The following is a 13260-nucleotide window of genomic DNA, read 5'->3' on the forward strand; positions in this document are numbered from 1 at the left end:
GATGAAACTCCCGAAACGTTGCGCGTGGTCGCGAGATAATTAGGGCGAAATTGCGAACCATCGCGCTGACTAACGCATTTTTCGAACGCCAAACACCGACGGCGGAACACCGTGGGCCAGATCGTGGGGCCGACAACAACGAACTCTTCGAACCCCCCCGGTTGGGGTCTGGTTGGCGTGATGATGGCCCAGAAGTGACAGGAATGCGGTTCTGGTTCTGCATCCTCGCGAATCGATAGGATCCTAGAACGGGGTGGGATGGGTTCAGGATAAATAGGGACAGCTTCCAGGCGGTGGCGAGTGGCTTTCCGGTGCCAAAACTGTAACAATTCCAACCATCCATCCGGGAGTCGAAATGTCAATCAAACCAGTCGAGCTGGGCCAGCCGGGTCGACGTCGCGCATAAATGTCAATCTCGGGGGAGCCAAAGTTTCGGAAACACTGATACGGAACAAGCCGTGGACACTTGCTGCTGGGTGAGCTTATTAAAAAGTAGTTCCATTTCGGCCAGACTCGTCGTCCCATTCCGGAACATTCCGCTTTTGGCGGAAGTGACACGGCAGAGGGATTGAATGACTTTCAAGTGACTTACGATCGGTGGGCTGTATTTATAGACACGAGCTAATTCGCAAACACATTTTACTTGAAAGGATTTGACGAAACAAATCTACAGTTGCTGGATACGAACAGCTATTCTTAGGTTTTTTTTAAAGACCATTAAGGATTCAGTAATGGAAGTCTGATCGCCTGAATGGCTCAAAATGGTACCCAAAGTAGCAACAGTGACCCAATGATGCGGATCGTTCATGGCTCAAGATCCTGTGCGCGCTTCCGATGTTTATTAACGAAATGGTTGTCCTTTCCGCGTCACGGAACGTTGCAACCGGTGGCCTTTGCAAATGTTGCCCCACGCTCATCACGTTTTATAGGCGAAAGATCCAGGATTCGCATCATGTAAAGTATCCTTGTCGACAGCATTAAAGCGTGCGACCCATTGCGTGCCATTCGCTGGCGCGCCTTCAAGATGGCCGCCGGGTCGGCCGAAATGAAACCAATCCGGGACAGAACCAAATGGCGAAACAATCGTGACCCGGGTGCTGGTAATTGAAAAGCACACTCCGAACGGTAAAAGGTAAATTATGACGCGCGCGTGGGACTCTTTCATTAGGCGCACTGCTTCCGGCCAACCGGACATTCCGGGCCGCGGCGCGTTCCAGCGCGGCGTTCCGTGCGTTCCGATGGAGCCGGTGATTGGACCGTCCCGATAATGTCATCAATCTTTACAACCTTCCCGGCGGCGACGGCGGCAGTGGCACGCAATTTGGACATATTTTTCTCCCGGTTGAGTGTCGTTAAATTTTACGTCACCCCTCACTGGCCGCAGCGGCAACACGACTGGCAAGAAGTTGGTCAATAATCAAACGGAAGTCTGTGTGTGCGGGTTGGGAGCAAAAAATCACACTCTAAATTGAGAATGCCAAAACATCGCCAATTGATTGCCGGCGGGGTGTTGTTGTAATTCCCGTGGCGTGGCCACTTCTGCGTGCCACGGACCCGTGCCGGAGCCGGAGCAAAAAAGAACCCCGTCCAACGAGCATCGCATAAAAACTGGTCACCTACAAACTTCATCAACTCCCCAATGAACTCTGTCTCGCGCGTCCGCGTGTTTGTTTTGCTGCTGTTGCTGTCTGTGTGCGTGTGCTCGCCTTTATTGCCCCATTTGAGGGGCGGCCACTTCTAGCATAACCGACCCCAGAAAGCCCCCGGGTTTTGAATTTGTCAGTTTTGCTAATTGTGAAATATTTCCCTTCGCACGCAACGTTCGCGCGATGCGTCTCCCAGTGCAACATGCAACCAACGCAACAACAACGCGAGGGGGCGAAGCGAGCGGCATAAATGATGGGCAGAGCCGCGTCCCGCATTCCCGAGCGCGAGCGCGCGGGGATCAACATTAAAAGGTGGCATTAACAGTGTAGTAGCCTCGTCGCAATCGGCAGCACACACAGCGAGCGACCTGGGTCGGCTGGGTGAAGAAATTTCGAGCCAAAACAAAAAATGGATGGACCCCAAAACGGAACGCCGGTTAAGTGTTAATGCACGGTGGGTTAGGTCAAAAGTCACGGCGCGTTTTTGAGCCACACCGAGGATAATTCAACGATCGCGTTAAAAGGTGTTCCTTTTTAAAGATGGGCCCATTAACAATTCTATAAGAAGTCCACCCTTAAATGCAGCAATTTGTTTTATTGTCTTCGGAAGTCCCGCCGATTTAGAACGGTTTACAAGGTGTCAGAAAAGAGCCATCATTTTAACGATTAACCAGCATTGGTGCTTGGGAATCGTTTCAACAGAATGACTCAGACAGGTTCAGTACATGTAGAAATAGAAATGGACGATAGGAAAAGGATGTATTACTCTTAATATAATCGTTTGCAAAAAAAAGCACGAACTGAGCGCCTCGGACTAGCTCCAATGACTTCAAGATCGATATGCCCGGTATGGTGGGATTAGAAGGAAGTGGTCCATCAACAGATGCTACCACTTTGGTTGATGTTCGATTCTGAGGCTTACTAATATTAACGGACGAGATTCCATAAACGTAAAATGATAATGGGCATTGGCTGATCAAACGGGGCTTTAACCAAGGATTAGTGCCAATCTTAGAAGACACATTTGGGATGGGAAATAATTCTTCGAGCTCAGAGAATCAACACCAACCGATGTCAAATGACCCAGACGCTTGATAAAACTTGCCTTTACATGAGAATAATCATATAAAACGTTACCAAATTGGCGTAGAGACTTTCGATCCGACCCAATAAGTCGACGGGACGAGCTGAAGCCGCCCAAAGAAGGACGCCTGAAGCCGACCGGCCGACCACGCGAGAAGGGCCCTCGGAAGGAAGGGCGAAAAGCGCAGAGCCGGCTGGCAGGCTGTGAGAAAAATGTTTGGCCCATTGGTTTGGTTTGGTGATGGTCGCTACTTGATTAACTTTCTCCCATTTGGTGCGTTTAATTCCTCAACAAGCCCCGGCGCAGGATCACTCGCTTACGCGCGCCCGGGCCAATTTGCATCCTCCGGCTGGCTGGCTCACGATGGCGATCGCAGCTCGTTTGCAGTTATGCTGCGGCTGCCGTTGCCGCTGCGATCGTCCGCTTAATTTTGCCATTATTCACAATAATTAGCACACCGCGAATACGGCCGGGGACCCCTGACCGTCTGCTGGGCTGGGCTGGTGCCCTCCTGGGTAATAAAAATGCCGCTCTTGCGAGGCGGGGCGTCCCCCACTCGTGGGGGACCCCAAAAACAAAGCAACCATTTTCGGGCTCCTTCGGCGGCTTCGGTGGCTTTGGTCGGGGCCGCCGGACGCCGCCGGGTGTATTTTTCTACACCCAATGCCGTCAATTTTCGAGCCCGTTTTCGTGTCAACAATGGTGCGCTCTTCCCTTTAATTAAATTACCACGGGGCTGTGGCCGCGGCCAGCAACGGCGGCTGCGACGGCAGGGACGACGACGACGATCGTCTTCTTCTGATCACACGCCGATGTGCGTGTGTGTGTGTGCGTGGTTGGCCGGGACCGTCCCGGGCAGGCCGTCGGTCGAACGGTCTTTGCTTGACGAACAAGCGCGCATAATTACAAATTGCACTCCGCTCACTCGGTTTTTGGCATTTCCTTTCGGGGTGTCATTCGACGTTCAGGACCCCAGGCCCCCAGAAGGGCCCAGAAAGGATCCGGAGTCCAGTGGTGTGCCGCGCCAGGCGAACGAAGACAGATTGTGGCGTGGAGCAGGAAGGGACTGCACGAATTTGCCGGCGGGGACTGGTCGGGCCGTCGGGTTGGGCACTTCTGTGCGAACTGTGCAGTTTAGGCAGGGGTTTTGATGTCGAGAGTGGCGGCGTGCGGAACCTTGTTAACCAGTCCCGAAGGAGAGTATGCGTTTAATGTTGGCACCCCGCTCGACAGTGCCGGACAAAAGTGTGGCCCCACGAACGAATTGGTTAGAGATCGGGTCCACTGAGCATGTTTTGGTAGCAGCACCGAAACGGGGGTTGTTAACCACCCGTGTCCCGTCCCTAATCTGGGGCTGGTAGCAAAACCCTCAAATCGCTCCCATTAGGCGCTCCTTAATACTGGCGTCGATATGAAAAGATATTCAATTTCCCGGGGCCCCGGCGCGAACCCGATCCCGAGCGGGACCGCTCGTAACTGTGCCCAATTTGGGCGCGCATCCTCCGGCCCGGCGATGATCGATGGCGGAAAGAACCGAAGGTAACATAATCAGCGTTAACCACCTTCTCTCGCTCTCTCTTTCTCTTTCTCACTCTCTCTCTGTCTCTCTGTCGGGTGCGATCTTCTTCTTGGCGAGCGATCTTGGCCGGCCCAAGATCGTCTCCAGTAAGGCCGTAAGGGAACGGCCCAGAAAGGAAAAAGCCGAACTCCAACTTCCCAACGGCGGCGGCGAATCGTATCGACGTGCGGTCCCCCAGGAGGCTGATTGCGCGGCGAAGCGAAGCGGTGCGTGAACGACGACGCACATCGAAGACGGCCACGGCCAAGGTAAGAAATAATTTAGGAGGAGAAAATCGACATTTGATACCTTCTCGTTTCGCGCGCTCAGCCTCGTTATTCAATTATTTGCCATCAGCGGCGGCTACAACCAAAGCCTTAGTCCCCAAAGGACCAACAGACAGAGAGAGAGAGAGAAGAGGGGAAAGCAGCCAGCCCGAGAGCGCCATCCGTTCCGTTCCGGGTTGTCAGGCGGTGCGCTGAAAACCGTAAACCCATCATGTCCTGTGCCACCAACCAACCGGCCTGGTCGACTGGCCACGGCCACGTCAACAGGACTTCAATTTGTCCGTTTTTGCGCGCGGCCAGGCGCGCCACGCCAAGCGTCCCTCGGTTAATGCACTTCTTCGGTGCATTTTGGTCCTTTTTTTTGGTCTTTGGTCCGCCGGCCGGTCGAGAGGTGCAAAACGAAATTGACAACCATGGTCGCCGCCGCCGCCGCCGCCGCCGCCGCCGAGAGCCAAAGTTGCATTCGCGCTTCCTCCGTCGGCCCCGGGAACCTGTCACTCGATGGTGAAATATGAGTCCCGCAGTGGCCGTCCGCTGGCCGCGCTGCTCCATTCAATAATCTCCGGTCCGGGTTTCGGGAAGACTGGTCCGGTGTCTTGGACCGCCTTTCGGCTGCTGGAGAATGCGGCTCTCGTGCAGCACACGGTGCAGCACGGACCCCGGACCGGAAGAATTAATTCACGGAGCATAACATTTCGGAGTGACGAAATTATTTACGAGCCCGCAAAAAGGTTGCCTGGGGTTTTGGCCAAGAAGAGAGCTTCAGTCGTCGTAGCCGTTGTTGAGGGAGCTGTGTCGTCCAGGTACGCCGTGGCTCTTCGGCGGCGTTCGGTGCACAATAGAGCCAAAGGATCGCCATCGCCGACGGTGGTGAGGTGTCGGCCCGGAGTCGGAAGGCACTAATTGCGATGGTGCAATAAATCCTCCTTCAAACCGACACCGACTAGGGGGCGCTGCACGGCACTGCGCGCTGCATTAGTTGAGGTTTTTTTTCCTGTCTGCCGATGCCGAATCAGGCGGCGATCAATGGCGATGAGAATGGGCCAAACCGGAGCACTCTAATGCCCGCGGGTCCGCGGTCTATGCTCTCGTCGGTGAAGTGATAATTGATGAACGTGAACGATGAACACACACACACACACCCTGAAGCGTTCTGAACGGCGGGTTCGGGGACACTTTTCGGGATCGGATTGGATCGGACAAAAAAGGGAACGACACAAAACCATCAAAAACCATTTGTTAGAACCAAAGTGCTGGTGCATGAAGAGAACGATCATCTGAAGAACACCGACATTGACTGTCATTTAATTGACCTTCGATTGAGGACTCTCAGGACGCGGTTTGTGTGTTATTTCTATCAATGATGAATGAATCAATTATTTTCTCACCCTTGGAGCATCAAAGAAAATGATGTCTTCTTCCTCAATAAAATCCAAAATACGTCACGAACCATTGCAGTGAAAAAAAAAAAAAATTCAAAATAATACGAGGAAAGAAAACTAATTTCAATCGTTGAAAAATCGATAAATAGCTATCGATTTATCCGTTTTATTAAAACATCAAACTTCAGTTTAAAAAAAGGTTATTTCTACATCGTTGCGTTTGTTATAAAGCAAAATTGTGACATTTGGGGTTTGGAAACCCCTCACGTCGAATTGGAAGCCAATGCACCAACTTACGTAGAATCTGCTCAATCAAGGTTCATCAATGTGCACATGTTATAACCACAGCCCACTGGAAGAACTGCGTGACTAGTTGTGCTTTCTGGATTAGTAGAATGCACTTATTGTACGGATCAATAACACATTTTCCTTCATCCGCGATGTTTTGTCAGTATTCGAGTCAACACGACGCAGAAAAGCCTTAGCCCAGTTTCATGGAAAAAATGCATCCTCAGATCATAATGCCTTTGACAATTAAATTTTAAATGTTGATTTGGGGCGCGTATAAGAGAAAAGTCCAACTCTAACTCATACTTGTACCAATAACTGTTGCTCGCAAATCGTCTGCCCAGAGCAAGAATAAGCGAGGTTTTAAAGCAGAGTGTTGATGGCAAAATAGTCTGTTTCGATAGCTACGTGAGCTGAAGTAAACCTGGAATAGTTCCGCAGGTAGTTCCAGAGTAGTTCGGCTCCGTTGAAGAAGTGATTGCCGTAAAATATCGTATCGCAATAATTGTATCCCTACCCTTGATGAGTAACGGCGAAAGTAGTGTTAATGGTTCATGCGGAAAGATGTGACGAATGACGGGTACAAATGACGAATCTTGACAGCCATCACCATGGGGAGTTGTGTTAGCGAAGGCAAGAAGAGGCAAGCGTGAAAGCTAGCCCTTTGGGTCTTCTGTTAGAACACGGATAGAGTAATCGATAGGGTATTTACCGAATGCTGGTGATGCTTTCCCGTCGAGCGGACCTTTCCCGCGAACCTCGCTCTGTAACAATTGGCAGGACGAAACGGAAACCAAATTAAACTGCAATCAGTATCGGATCGATCGTTCCGGAGTTTCCGGCAAGAATCACCCACGAGGCGGACGGACGAGACGAACACAAACACGGGGAACGAAACTTACCGAAGGGGGAGCGAAATTATGACCGCAACACCGTTCAACGTCATCATCATCATCGTCTGCGCGCGCGGACACTAAACGACACCGAGGCGACCGACCCGGTGGGCCAAATTGTCACGTTTTTTCTTCTTCTACGAGTTTCCATTGTTTTTATTTCCAATTGGCATTCTAATAACATTTGTGCAGAGCAGCGACAGGAGACAGGAGCCCAGCGCCAGCAACAAGTGGTAGCGGAGCGGGGCGGCGAAGCGAAGCGGACACCGACGGGCGTCGTCGTGGCCATCTTTTTACTTTACTGTCACTCTCGGCGCCATTTTCCGGGGCCGAATTTTCCCGATCGCAAATCAATGTCCGTCCGGTGGCGCCGACGGCAATATGTGTAGGGTGTACTGTGCGGAAAGGGAGTTTTCCATTTTCCCAAACTCAGTCGGGGGCCTCCCCCAGGGACCGTATCACACACACCCGGATGAGCGGATCGGTGTGTGTGTCGCGAGATCTTCGAGGCGAATGGTGGTGGTGGTGGGGATGGAACGCTGATGTTGTGGCCGCCGTCGTCCCCGATTGAAGTGGTTCCATGCCGTGCGCCGGCGATGTTCGATTTCAATCTCGTTCACAGCATGGCACCCACCCGACCGCCCGTGGTGGGTGGGCGCGCGAAAGGATTCGCGATTTTTGGTCCAGGAATTCGCGCGCTCTCCGCCACGGGTGACCCTGGGCGCGTGGGGCTTGGGGTGGTGGTTCGGCTAGGGTTGACTGTCGGGAGCGGGACACGGGGACGAGGATGGGGACTTGTGTGTGTCAATAACAGAGTGCACTCACTTCCGGTTCCGGGGTGGTCTCCGGGACTTTGATCCTAGCCGTTTCCTACAGTCGCTACACGTCTATCCTATCTATCGCCCTGCGGGAAGAGCGTTGCTGTCTTTCGTGTCGTCAGCATTCTTCTCCTGGCACAGCCGGCTGGCGGAGGGCAAAGAATGTTGCGCTCTCCGCTGGAGCAGCCGGAGCATGAAAAAAGCGCCCGGGTTGTTGGGGCCAATCATATTTCGCTGCGGCGCTGATAGCAATAATAATAACGATAACGTAAACGACAAGCATAACAATTTACAGGAACCGCAGCGCGTAGTGTTCGACGTCGCCACAAAGGACGTCGCCGATGACAGGAGTCGTGTTTCTAGTTCTGCCGTGGCGCACACAACAGAGCTCGAAATGGAACGATCTTTTAATGTGGCTGTATCTGCTGGCAATTACTGTTGTTCTCTATTTACGTTACTCGCTTCGGTGGCCAACTGGTCACATCGTGCCGCCAATCCGCATGGCGAAGTGGTAATTGGTTGCCTAAACGGTACGCCGCTATTGGGACTTTAATAGTTTGCATTTATGCACTGATTGTATGCTTTTGTGTAGTCGAAATATGTTCTAAATACGCCTTTCTTTGAGCACATTGGTACGTAACGGATGGACACAGCCAAACTTAGCCACAGTCAATTGACTCCAACTGCTACAATGTTTGTTGCTTATGATGTTGTAAATAATATCTCTAACGAAATCTGTTGTCTAATGTCGAAAATATCCGCAAGTTGCAGTTCTAGACACTTACTGCTCTCTTGAACACTTGAATCTGATGAAGAAACATCAGACTTTCTATCCAAAATGTCATCAAAAGGTTTAAAATGTTACAAAGTATTTAATACGCTGGATCGTTCCAATAAAAGCGAAAGCAGTGTAGAAACAAAGGTTCCGGATCTTGCATTTTAGACGGCATTTCACCGTGGCGAAGTAAGCGATAATTTTCAGACCAACAAGCTGCCGAAGTTTGCTAAAGAAATATGGGATTTCACTGACCCTAGGACCAGACTCAGAAAACTGGACAAAAAAGTAACCAATTCATTAGTTTTAGCTTGAAGAATTATTGAGCTTACGTCAAACAGTACCTACAACATACCGTATTTTCAGACCAGATTATTGTTCTGCTTGACGTGAGTCGTGAGCTATTAGTAAACTAAAGGTTAGAAGTGATATAGAGAAGATAACATCAACATGTTGTCGAAAAACTATCCCCAAAACATCAGTTAAAGCGTCCAAACATATCACCTGCAGCTTGTACTGCAAACTTTCGGATGGATTAGAACGTAAACTTCGAGATTAGACCACTTTACCCCGTGTCAGGTTGAATTATTCTCCGTTTGAAAGTAATTTGAATGTTTGCGTATTTCTTTGGCTGTGAGTTATGCTGTGTCCATCCTTTATATTGATTGCATAGCTTAGTTCTTGTAGTCAAAATAGTGTTGAATACTTTTTTTCTTTGAGCATATCGGTACGTATTGGTTAATATGAGCTGGCTTTAGTATTGCTTCCTTAAGTTACCTTACTTTCTCCATCTGGTTACTAGTTTAAAGATACATTTAAATAGGCTGTCGAATAAGACACACAAAAACTATACCGAGCATCGAATATAGTTTAATTTTAAAAACAACATAAAAACCAAACAACAACTCGAAGGAATCGGGATGGGCATGCGCTGGAACCTTAACAGCTGGGAGTTAGGATTTGGGACGGGAATCGGTCGTTTAGCCCGAGATGGCCACCGACGGGACCACGTTGGAGGCCGCCGTCTTGGGACCACCACCACCACCGCCGCCACTTGGGATTGTCCTTTTGTAGCCGGTGGCTCCGGACTGCTGCTGGGTATCGGCCGGAGTGACGTTCCGGTCCTTCAGATACTGATAGATGGCTGCGTACTTTTGCTGGCGGGCGACCTGGAGTGGCGTGAAGCCGTCCGCGTTCTTCACGCTACAGTCGCAGCCGGCCCCGACCAGCTGCTTTACGATCGGCAGGTGGCCAAACATGACCGCGGCGTGCAGGGCCGTCTCGCCGTTCTCCAGCAGCCCCAGTTTGGGCCGGTGCTTGAGTAGTTCGTGCACCACCGAGCTGTGTCCTTTGTGGGCCGCTTTAAACAGGGCCGTGGCTCCGTCCTGTCGTGGAAAAAATGACGTTAATTGTTTTTGGGAGACTGATCTGAGTGCCTCCGGTGGTTGGTTACTTACGCATCGCACCGCATCGACGTAGGCCCCGCTGTGGAGAAGAATCTTCACGATGTAATCGTGGCCCATCTGCGCCGCGATCCACAGAGGCGTGGCACCGTCGTTTCGGGCTGCATCCGCGTTGGCCCCGGCCGCCAGCAGCAGCTTCATCACCAGACTGTGGCCGTTCTGGGCCGCTATGAAGAGCGGCGTTGCCCGGTCCTGCCGAAAGGAGGTGAAAGTGGTGATGCTGTTTTAGTAAATTCGTTTTCTGATTGATTTCGACGAAGAAGACACGTGAGTTTTTTAACAGGAACCTTGAGCACATTTAATGTGATGGAGGTAAAAGATGGAGGTTAATTTCGAATTACTAATAATAAAAAAGTATCCATTCTCAAATACTGTTTGGAATTTCCATACTGAGTTTTCAGTATAATTAAGCTTCCTTGTGGATTCTCTTTGAACATTATTGATCGTCCTAAAGAATTATAAAAAATGCACGAAATTTGAGACTATTTTGATTGGATATACTCGACCGACTAGCATCGGTGCCGCTTTCTTCACCCAGTACTAATTTTTTTCTCAGACCTTAGTCCTAGATCTGATTCCAAGGAAGTTCAGTGTATCCTAGTTTAAAGCATCTGTCTCGTTGATGACTGCTGTACCTTGTGCAATGTATTGCCTCAAATTTATTATTATTATCGTTGGAGTTTCGGGATTATCCTTGAATAATTTGTTATTCGGGATCGTCCATGTTAAATGAACTATTTTATGTGAAAGTTGGGGTGAACTATTTGATCGCGATCGCGGGCCCGGTTCCCATTAGCTTCCAGAACATTCAACGAGAAGAAGTGGTCTCGTAATGGCTTTGACTGTTAACTCCCTTCGGGCGAAACTTTCGTTTCATTGCTCTTTCCTGGAGTTTTCTAATAAATACTTTGTCTCGACAGACTTCCCGTAATCGTAAGCGCGCTTCCAAAGTCGCCTTTATAGGAGACACCATCCTCGGCAAGAGTCTTGAAAATGTGCTTTTCTTGCCTAGAAAAGGGCTCGGCAGCACGGTTAATAAATCACAAAAATTAAAAACCGGCCCCATAATTGTTTATGCTCGCGCAGCCCAGCATATCTCGGGGAACGATAACGAGAAGGATGGCGCGCATACGCAAAGCACATCTCGCCGAATCTGCCGCACGGAGCCCAAGGAGGGTACGCTCCCACGGCCTGCCGGGGCGACCGCCGGGTTCTAGTCAGAACTGTGGCGGCCCTCGGTGGGGTGGCTCCGGCACCGATCATTAGGCAGCACTCGGTGCGCGCGATGGTGGCAAGGATTTTTGTGGTTATTTATGCACGATGGCGAAACACAGCCCGATCCCATACGCCCCCGGCGTTCCCTAGCGGCGGGGTGATGGCGGCCACCCTTTGTGCGACCTGCAACATTCTTGCAGAAATTGCAGAAAAACCCCGGCCGAGCCGAGGGTGGGCCGCCAGTTTTGAGGCCGTTTGGTAGTAAATCAACCAATTTACAGTTACGGGCCTGACCTAAATCCCTTCCCGAGAAGTTCTATAAATTACCCGGCCCCGACCCGGACGCGGCCGGACAGATGATGATGATGATGATGATGCCGATGGTGATGACGAGGAAGAAGCAGCGAGAAGCCCGCAGCGCAGCCCGGGCGCGAGGCGCAAAGCCAATACCGGGGCCGCAAAACCGCAACCCATCGAAACCGCCGGTCGCGCGCGGACGGGCGTGAACTACTTCTCGCGGCCACGCGATGGATGGATGCTCGAGCCCAAGGGCCACAACCAAATTAATCCCGGCGGGCAACTGGAACCGGCGCACCGTAGGCGGGGGACCGGCGGAGGAGGCGTGAGTGGCAGAGAAAAATGCCTCACCTCAACCTTTTCATAATTCTTGGCGATTTTTTTCGCCTTCGGAAGGCTTCTTTCGCCGCGCGCTCCCAGCCGTGCTCCGTGGTGGGCTCGTCCCTGGCGTCGTCGCCGCCAAATGCCGTAAAAATTAAGCAAAACCTCACGCACACACACACAGGAGGAAGATGGAGCTCATTTAATTCGCTTAGCGTGGGCCCCTCGACATTTAGAGCGACCACCCGCAGCCGCCGGGTAAGGATGCTCCTCGGTGGACCCGAGGATCCCCGTTTCTAACGCGCCGCTCCTTCTCGGAAGGAACCAGTAGTCGTGGTGCGGTTTTCTTTTTCGCCGCAATTCGCTTGACCCACATTCGGGGAAAGGAGAAAAAAAACGCAACCATCATTTTGAAGCGGAATGAAATGGGAATCTGCTCGGGGTGGGGCGAAACATCCTGGGATAAGTTTGTTGACCACGACGTGACGTTTTACGACGGGAGCCACCAACTTTATTGGCAATAGGAAGCGTTGGAGTCACTTGCGTCTAGCAATCGATACCCATTTCATTACGCCTCGCGAGTTTTATGCGCATCACGGGTGGAAAGATAAAACGGTAAAAATATGTTGTAAAAGTGAATCGATTTTCGAACGTAAATGTTAGCCAATGTTTGGGCTACCATTGGCTAATCAGTTGCTCTCTCGTTTCTGTTCGCTGTTATCAATTACAATTTTTTCTCATTTTATGGGTTATTTGGCAGCGAAGAAGAACAGTCTATGGATCATTGGTGAATATCTTTAGAAACCATTTCTTTGATTCATTTCTACGCCATTTCTATGCCTATGCTTTCAACAACTTTTTTTCTTAATCACATCTCGAACGCTATTTAAAATTTGGTTCAACGAAAGCAGCGAATGGTGGATCACTGCCTTCCAATCCCACCCTACGGGGCACGGAACGTTATTTGCTGTGTAAACCTATCTTGAAGTCGTTTGTGATGGCTCGTTGTGCTTCAATTTGAAAAATAAGTCGATTTGTTCACATTTTAAATGTATTCCCCAAACAAAAACTCTGCCAATCAACTGTTTGCAGCTTGATTTCTTGTCATAAATCATGAGCATCGCAAACACCTCAAATCAGCGACACATTCTTGCGTCTCGAACCAACAAAGCCATCCAAGGGCGCATACCTGATTTCAGTTGCGTAGTTCCTTAGTTCCTGAGGTTCAACAAA

General features: G+C 50.6%; 1 protein-coding gene across 1 annotated transcript in view; it reads right to left on the bottom strand.

Moving 5' to 3' along the window:
* Positions 1 to 9711: 9711 nt before the first annotated feature.
* The window catches only part of LOC128270808 (ankyrin repeat domain-containing protein 29-like), a 123402-nt gene continuing 119853 nt past the window's right edge, over positions 9712 to 13260 (bottom strand). Inside the window, exons 5-6 of the mRNA XM_053008228.1 lie at positions 10189 to 10386; positions 9712 to 10116 (exon numbers count right to left, since the gene is read on the bottom strand). Of these exons, the coding sequence (XP_052864188.1) occupies positions 9712 to 10116; positions 10189 to 10386 (603 nt within the window). The remainder of the gene's footprint in view (positions 10117 to 10188; positions 10387 to 13260) is intronic.

This window comes from Anopheles cruzii, chromosome 3 (genome assembly GCF_943734635.1).
Source record: "Anopheles cruzii chromosome 3, idAnoCruzAS_RS32_06, whole genome shotgun sequence".
In the NCBI taxonomy this organism is placed as follows: domain Eukaryota; kingdom Metazoa; phylum Arthropoda; class Insecta; order Diptera; family Culicidae; genus Anopheles; species Anopheles cruzii.